At 38.8% G+C, this 9,188-nt stretch overlaps 1 protein-coding gene across 1 annotated transcript in view; it reads left to right on the top strand.

Moving 5' to 3' along the window:
* Positions 1 to 1,939: 1,939 nt before the first annotated feature.
* ABCA12 (ATP binding cassette subfamily A member 12) overlaps positions 1,940 to 9,188 on the top strand; it is a 159,652-nt gene continuing 152,403 nt past the window's right edge. Inside the window, exon 1 of the mRNA XM_014740290.3 lies at positions 1,940 to 2,364. Within this exon, the coding sequence (XP_014595776.1) occupies positions 2,296 to 2,364 (69 nt within the window). The 5' untranslated portion in view covers positions 1,940 to 2,295. The remainder of the gene's footprint in view (positions 2,365 to 9,188) is intronic.

Below are 9,188 nucleotides of genomic sequence, written 5' to 3'. Positions count from 1 at the left end.
GTCAGCCCCAGGCTGGCTGCCATCAACCCTGCAGAGTTGGCACGGGACCAGGAAGCTGAACCAGAATTTGCTCTGGGTTTGAAGGGAGAACTCAAACATTGCTTGAACTGATTTCACAGATAGAGTCTGGCTCAGTCACGGAAAAGTGTGAGGATCGAGGGGAGCTTCCTCAGCCTTGGCTCCAATAATCCATTCAATTAAATTCAGCAGAGGTCGTTGAGCATTGACCATGTGTAAAATATAGTGATATAAAATAGTCTGGGCTCTCAAAGAATTTGCAGTCTGGTGAGAAAAATAAGACGTAGAAAAATAACAATAAGGCAAAAAGGTAAGTGCCTTGAGAGAAATATAAACAAAGAACTATGCTGGATTTGAAGGCAGGAGAGAGGATTTCTTATGGGGTATATGTAAAAGGTCTTCATGGAAGATGTCAGATTGGGGATAATTTTGAAAAGCAGCAGTTTAGAGAGGGAGGAGTGTACCCCTGGTAGAGGAGCTAGCATAGGCAAGTCAGGGACCAGAAAGCAGGGGTTACGTTTGCATATTGTAATGTACACAGTTTGGCAGGTGGTCAAGCATTGGTAGACTATTAGAAGATGAGATCGGAAAATGGCTGAAGCATTGACTATCAGGGCGATGGATTTCCATTAAGGTATTTAAGCAAGGTTCTTCCTAGATGCCATCATGCCAGACTTCTCCATCATATATACCTTTAAATCACAATGAAAATTACTCAGTTATAAAGTACCTTCAATAATTCAAGCAGAGAGTCTTTTTTCTTTTCCTCTAATCTACAATAGATTTCTTCTGCTGGTTAAGCTATTTCATGTGCAGTAGAACTCTGTTATACCATAACTCAGAACTATCCCGGGTCAGCCTTTGTCTGCTTTAACCGTAAAAGCCTGAAACAACACAGATTCTCTGTGATAGATGCAAGAATCCCCGCCCCCTAAAATGAGGGGTCCCTTGTATGTCATTTATGTCACTATAGGGAAGGAACTGTCTCTTCTTCCCTGCTAGGTTCTTTGGCTGGTCTAATAATTAAATTGACATAAGACAGATTAACAGGAGAGAAATTTAATTTTATATGTACTGGAGCCCATAAAAATATGAGATTCAGAGACGTGACCAAAGCAGGCAGCTTTTATACCTTTTAGATAAAGAAACAATAAATTTGTGAAGAATTGACAAGACAAAGAAGTTTGGGCTTAGGGGAGGAAATTAATGAGGATTTTGTTCATCTAGACTTCTCGGCCTTGAATTCCCTATCTCTGATGGTAAGCACGCCTTCTATCCTCCTGGTATAGAGAGGGTACCTTTCACATGGGGGATTTATATCTTGCTTTTGGGGGGACAAAGGAGGGTCAGAGTAACCTTCTTGCACCTGCTGTTTCTTAAGTAACTTTAATTCAAAACAATCCATATGCCAAAGTGGCATATTTGGGGTGGTGTATTTTGCTCTGCTTCATCCCTGTAGCCTACCTTTTATTTTCCGCATTTTGCTTAACCTAGTAAATTGTGATAGAAGGTGAGATCTAGCCAACACAGTCACTTCCTCTCGAATCAAAGCATTCCACTGAACTTTAGGCTGAAGATTGAGACTTCCTCTGTATGTCTAAGGATGGGCTGAAGTTCAGAGATTCTCAGGAGAGCTCTGGCCTTGTTGACTTACAGCATCTTAATGACACTTTAAATATTATAAGAGTGGCCGGGCCCAGAGTCTATAAAATCCTCTCTGTGTCTTGCCTCTGCTAGAGCAGGCACTACATAGTAAAGAACGTGAGAGAATGTAGGACAAGTCCTACTGGCCTGGCAAGGGTCCCGCCTAATTCCTCATGACGTGTCCAGTGCAGGTGACACCTTCTCAAAGGTGTGGATAGGCAGTTAATTTCATGGAGTGTAGGAGGTGTGGGTTCAGCTTCTTTTTTTTTTTTTTTTTTTTTACAGTGGAGCATTATCTGAATGATATTCATTCTCCCTTGAGTCTGGGCTTCATGCAACAAGCAGCAACTGGATGTTATTTTAAAATAAGCAAAAGCCACCAAAAGATCCTGGTCTGGATCCTTGTTTGGGAAGAAGAGTTGGTTGAGAAGTGCTCCTTGATCAAGGATTAATCCAAGGGAAAACTCCAGCAGGAAGAGAAGATTTGTGGGTTTTTTACCCCATCTCCCCTGAAAACTATGTCGTGAAAAGGGTTCTGACCCACTGACACACAGCGACTTGGACTGGGTACCACTTCTTTTTTTTGAAGGGTGGAGGAAAAGAGAGAAATTTCTTGTTTGTGGTGTTTGAAGGATGGCTTCCCAATTTCATCAGCTCCGGGTCCTGGTCTGGAAAAATTGGCTAGGCGTCAAAAGGCAACCGGTGAGTAAAAAAGGGAAGCGCACCCTCCTTCCCCGCCCCCCCCACCTCGCCCCTGCCAAGAAAGCAATGCTCCAGGCAATCCTGAAATGTGGTGATAATGAGAGGTAAAAAGAAGAGTTTTCTAAAGGCATTTTCTAAAGGAAGAAATAAGAGATTTAGAAGTCATCTCTGCATTTGTCTTCCAGCTAATGGGGTGAGTCTAAACATGCCCCCAAAGCAGCCTTTTGATTTCAGTAAATTAAAAGAGTACACAGGACATGGTCCAGGCAGAGGAAAGAATGCGTCTTGTTACTGGTTGAATTGGAACTAGTGTTGAATTCTAGGTTTTAGGCCAAAATGCTTTCAAAAATTTTCTTAATGAATTTAATTAAAAATGAGATGAAGAAAAGTATCAGATGAAAGGTACAATAAATGGGGGAGAACTGTACTTGAAAGGCAAAAGCAATAGAAAGCTTGGTTGAAAAGTAAGATAAAGAAAGAAATAGTTTGCAGGCTGTTGGTATAGAAAGTGTCTAAGAAATTTTAGTGTCTAAAAATTATTTACTAGAAATGCCAAACAAGAGTCAATATATGGGCCATGTTTCAAGCGTATTATTGACTCACTTAATCTTCCTGCTGTAGTCTGTCTACTCTGCTCACTGCAATATCTTTTCTGTGTTCTCACGTTCCTGGTTGCTTTTTAAATTACAAAGCTAGCTATCGACCCTCACCAGATAGGGTCCAGGGAGACTGAGAAAGGAATTGGCGTCTGTGAGTTGTCATGGATTCACAAGAATGCTTGAAAACCAGGGAAATCCAGAAAGGCACTCAATCTATTCATTTTAGGGTGGTAATTCCCAGCCTTGAATGACTAATATAAATATTACGCAAATCATATATGTCATAGAAACCAACATCTTATCTATGCACCTTATCTCATTTTAGGTTTGCTTATAGAGCCTGACACCTTACTTAAGAGTTCTGATGTACATGTTCAGAGGGTGAAGCATATGTTCACTCGCCTTTGTGAATTGGGTGGGCAGGATTTAAAATCCTAAGGCATTATGTGATTGCATTGCTGTAGGGTTTGGATATAAAATTTAAAATGGCTAACATTTTTATTTCATTGTTTTAAAATTGGAAACAAGACAAAAGTAAAACTTCCCATAATTACCCCATAGGTAGGTTCTGTGTAGAATTCAGCAGGGGAAGCGTCTGGGGAGGTGCATGGGGTCAAAAGGTGAGAGCTGGGTTCTTGGTTCTGCTCCTCACCAGCATCGTAACTTGAGTAGCGTATCACAATTTCTCTCAGAACTGGCTTTCCCACTTGTAAATCTGTCTCATAGGCTGGTGAGAACCAATGTGCTAATGTATTTCAAAGTGCTTTATAAATGGCGAAACACTTGGCAAATAGGATATAGGGGGATTTGGGGAGATGTGTGTGTCATATTTTATTCAAAGCATGATGAAAGGAAATCCAGAAGAAGGGAATGTAAGAGAGAGGAAGAAATTTATGTACAGTAAAGTTCTTAAGTGACGAAAACTCAATAGTTAAAAATGAAAGCATAGAGGAACTGAAAATTTATATCTGTTGTTGCTGATAAATTGAATATTGAAGTTGTATATTTTCCTTACAACTCCATTTTACCTAAAACTTTTTTTAAAACCCACAGGTAAATAAGTTTTTTCATTGAGAAATTTTATCTTTGGAAACTTTAATAAGTTCTTTCCTCATCTGTAAAGTAGCTGGTGTATCAATTTTCTGCTTTAGAGTTTTTCTCCATTTCATTCAATTTCTGTTGGACATGGCATATTTAGAAGAGATGGAAGTCAGGCATGCTAAAATGTTTTCACTCTATATCTTATATTATTCCTATATAGACAAAATTCCTAAAAAGCTCCTGGTAATTATACTTTTGCCTGGAAAAGAGAATACATGGGCTATTAGTTCATTTGAGAACATCACATGATTCAGATCTTAAGTGCCCCTTGAGAGAATGGGACCCAGGACAGCTAAGTCTGTTGAAGCAAGTGAAATCAGAAGAAGTCCAGAATTTGGGGCAATACAAAAAGCCCACCTGAGTTCAGTATGACCAACTAGAAGGACACAAGAGACATTTAGAAAATAGTGGTGCCAAAAGGAGAGGAAAAGATAAATCTAGGTGGAGGGCAGGAGAGCAAAGAAAGGTATATTTCTTTCTTCATAGTTTTGCCTGGGGCTGGAGCTCTCTCTTGGCATTGGAAAGAAGACTTGAGGACACAAGTGGAAAGAATATAGGTGTGCCAGTGTTACTTAGGAGCAAAGAACGAGAAAATCAAGAGGTTGGAGAGTCAGGATTAAAGATCTAAAAGGAGATGAAATGAGAAAAATTGGGAAAAGAGAAAATATAGACAAATTAAAAGACAGAAAGTGAAAAGAAAGTGTATATAAATTTGAGGAGAGGACGTAGTCTCTGTGTAGGAGCTGGACTTTGTCATCCATCAAGTAATTATTTAAAATGCAATGATTTTTGGCTTTATTTTAGTAATTGTTCTGTATATGGCCCTTTAAAAATATACATTTATACCCAGGAAAGTAGAAATTAAGTTGTGCAACACTGGAAATGTATAGTCCTTACCGAATGTTAAAGAAAGATGCTAGTGTCACCACCATGACTTCGTTTTCCACTTTCTTTTCAAGAGATTCCCCCACAAAGCAAGGCGGTGGGAAGGACAGTCTGTGAAGGAAGAAGTCAGAAATCTATTAATGGAGAAACAAATGATACACAAGCAAAAACCCAAAGATATAGTGAAAATATTAGAGTGGAGATTGCTGAGGAAATATATTATCAAAGTACACGCTAGAAGAGAAAGTGAGAAAGGAACTTCAAACAGCTCTACAGCCTAAGAAATAGAATGACAATGCGGTAAGCTAAATGTTGGATTTGGCTGCAAAAAGGGGAGCCAGGATCTTTCACTTTTGAGGTGATCTCCCTTGAAATTGTTCTTAGGCTAAATGTTTCTCTCTTTTTTGTAAAATCAAATATCAGGATTCTGGAATATTTGAGATAATCTGATTGTCTTAATTTTAGAGAGTCTCAGAGAGTTCGAGGGACTTGCCCAAGGTCACACACTGAATTTAAGGACTCAGAGTCAGACTTTCCCCAAATAGATCTGTTCTTTCCATTACCTCCTGCTGCTTCTCTATTGCTGCTGGGTTGAATTTCCTTTTGCGTTGTTGCCTGACCCCTGCTCGGAGTCCAGCCCACCAACAAAGAGATCACATTTGCTCAGGAGGCCTTAGATAGTGCTGTTTTTTAGCATCAGTGGTAATATGAATTCTCAATTATATTGCAAAAAATGAATCCTAAAGGAGTGTGGAAAAATACATTAAGCACCAACAGAAATGTTAGGTCGTAGGGAAAATCAATTAGATGCAGTTGCACCCTGCTGGGTTTGTAATTTAATTCTAAAAATAATGGAAAAATGAAGCTGCCTTCCGCTGAGGAGGTTAGCAACAGGGAGGCTCACCTAAAGGGATGCTGGGTAATGACGGGAAACGGTCCTGGGACAGCAGAGAGGCTGCAGGACGAAAGACCACACAGTGCAAGATGGGAATTTATCTTCCATAAGAAGATGGTTCTACAGGCATATCAGGAGTGACTTCAAGTCTCTGTGGAATATAATTCTAGACTGATGACCTGAAGAAGGAAAATTAACTTCAGCTGGTTATTTTCTGTTGTTAAATGTTTGGCTAGCAGATGGCACTTCAGCTCAGTTGATGATAGAACCAGTTTTGTTTTATTTTTTTTTAATCACAGACTTTCCCACAACTTGATAAATTTCTAACACTTTGGATTGAGTTTGAAACTTCCTCCTCAATTCCCACCTTGCCCATATAACTTCCCCTTACAGTGGCTAGAAAAAGAGAAAGTCTTGACTTCAGAATTTTGGAGCAGGTTAAATTTTTGGTTTTTTTGGAGGGGAAGATTGGCCTTGAGCTAACATCTGTTGCCAATCTTCCTCTTTTTGCTTGAGTAAGCATAGCTCTGAGCTAACATCTGTGCCAATCTTCCTCTTCTTTGTATGTGGGACACCACCACAGCATGGCTTGACGAGTGGTGTATGTCTGCACCTGGGATCTGAACCTGCAAACCCCAGGCCACCGAAGCTGAGCATGCAAACTTAACCACTACACCACTGGTTTGGCCCCTAAAATAATTTTTTGATTAAAATAATTTAGGATTAAACTCTAATCCCAAATTTAATACTACATTGGATTAAACTGAATTAGGTCCTGTGCAATTCACTCAACTATGTTGTCAAATGTTTCAGGCCCTTTACTTATTCTGGATTGGTACCACTTACTCCCTTAATTCCTTTTAATTGTTCAAAAAAATCTAGACGTACCTGTTGATTATGGTGCCTGGTACATGGCAGAAATGCATATTTTATTAGTTTTGTAAGTTAGTAAAAAGTAAATGAGATGATGTTTTAGAAATGGGGGCAATCGAGGAATACATTAGCTTAAAATCCAAGAAGAAAGAGTTGTTTTTATACACATCACAGAAAATTTACCAATCTCAAAATGTATTCTAATCTCTAAGTATAGATTTCAGCAAATTTCCTTGATCCCAGTTTTCAGACGAGTCATTTACACGGATGGCAGTGTAAAATAGCAGAAAGCCCAATTACACTTAGAACTCTGTGCCACTTTTGTTTCCCTGTTTTGGGTGTGGAACTAAGGTTTATTCCAGGTCTAAAGTACCAAGTCTTACTCAGAATGTGAACCTTGGCATTTTCTCGGAATCATCAAGTAACAGTCATCCTTGACTTACAGGACAATACAAAAAGAAAGGAAAAGAAGAGGAAGGAAGAGACAGTATACATTATAAATGGAAGGCTGGGAAATTTTTATATTCATGTTTGTAAGAAAAAGTTATGATTCTAAATTACAGGACAACCTTTAAATGACTTTCCATGCTCTTATAGACTGAACTAATAAAAGTATAGTGTTACAATCAAACAGAGCTAGTAATCTATGCTGTCATGGTCTGGCTGCATAGCTTAATGGTTAACTGTGCATGTGCTGAAACCAGGCTCCCTGGGTTCAAATACCGGCTCTACCACTTAGTGGCTTACGGAATAAAGGCTTATTTAGTCTCTTTAAGATTCTAATTTCCCATCTGCAAGAGGAAATGAGATGATTATATTAAATGAGATAATGCATGTTGAGTGTTTAATACAGCATCTTGCACATTTCTAAGCAGTCAATAAATATGAGCTATTATCATTTGGAGTACTATATTGAATTCTGATACTAAATAGAAGAAAAAGGCCACTTGACAGCAAGAATTCATCCTGGGGAAGATATTTTGAAATCGTGTTCAACAGGGAACTGGTGAAGGTGCTGGCGTTAGTACCCAGGAGGAAAGGGGACTTGGGGTCGCCTCAAATACTTCAGAATTCTCATGTGGAAGAGGAGGCCAGACTCAGACAAATGAGTCTTAGTCACAGGAAGGAAGATATCACCTTGCTATGAGCAAAAAAATCAGACAATATGAGTTGTCCGATAATGAAGAATTCTCTTGAAATAGTGAGCTTCTAGTCACTAGAAGCAATCAAGGAGAGGCTGGATAACTACCTGGCAGAGATATTTTCCCTAACTCGATGTACCAGTCATTCTCGAATTATTCCTCTTTTGGAATATTCTACGCTCTTTCCCATCTGTGGGTCTTCACCCATATGTTTCCTCTGTTTGAAAGACCCCTGCTTCTTTCTCCCACTCCATCCGACACACATATTCTTTCTTCTTCCTGACCCTTTTTCACCGTTTAGATTTTAGACTCAGCTTCCTTGCTTTGTCTTGCTTTCCCACGCTTTACTTCCTATGTCTTAGCATTACCTATTACATTTGGTTATAATTTTTTTTAATGCTTTCTGTCCTCAAAAGACTGAAAATTTTGATTGCTCTATCCTCAGTGCCTGGTACACAGCAGGTGTTCAATCATTGTTTATTGTACTAGTGAATGTATAAACCTTCAATAAATGATCGCTGTAGTGTATGTTCAACCCTAAGTGTCCTTAAGTCTCTCCAGGACTATGATTCCATGAAGAAGTGGAGAGAATCTTTATCCTAAACATTTTACTTTTATTTATTTTCAGGGTTAGGCAAAAAAAGTCCCCATTACAGTTTAGAAATTGTACTGATATTCAGTATCATTCATTTCAGACACAACCAACTTCAGACCACTCTAGTGCGGGGCACAAACACACATATCTGTAGGGGCAAGAGAGGTAATGTGACTATGTGAAGTGGGCCATGCATAAGAGAGTAGGGAATAGTGACATTTATGGTTAAGACTGGAGAGAGAATGCCCTATTTAAAGGCGTTCAAATAGTAGTAGTTTCTTCAAATTTTTAAATATGTAGTAACACAATTTAAAGTTCACGTGCATCTTATTTTCCTATGTACTTTTAGTGAAAATTATAAGAAAATAATAAAAGTGGTAGACAAATAGAATCAGATGGAATAGCAGTAATTAGAATAAAGGGTTCTGACAAAGTAATATGGTGTGATTGATCTAATGTTGAAATTACGTGCTTTGCCCAGATTTTTCAGAAACTTAGATTTGAGATGTTTTCAAAAGTTCTAGCAAATGCGGAGGCAAATGTTACTAGGCTTTAACAGTTATACATAGAAATTTTGGAGTGAAGTTACACGTCATTCATTCAAGGAATTTCTTAAGATTTAAACTTATAATTTTAGGTGGATGACTTCACTGACTCCAAAGTCACTGATATGTGTCTTGTCGTCATCAATAATTCCCCAAACCTTAACACCTGTGTGCAACAGGATAGAGTTC

This window comes from Equus caballus, chromosome 6, assembly GCF_041296265.1.
Source record: "Equus caballus isolate H_3958 breed thoroughbred chromosome 6, TB-T2T, whole genome shotgun sequence".
Taxonomy (NCBI): Eukaryota; Metazoa; Chordata; class Mammalia; order Perissodactyla; family Equidae; genus Equus; species Equus caballus.
Note: the sequence above shows the minus strand (reverse complement) of the source record. Positions and strands in the feature narration are given on the sequence as shown.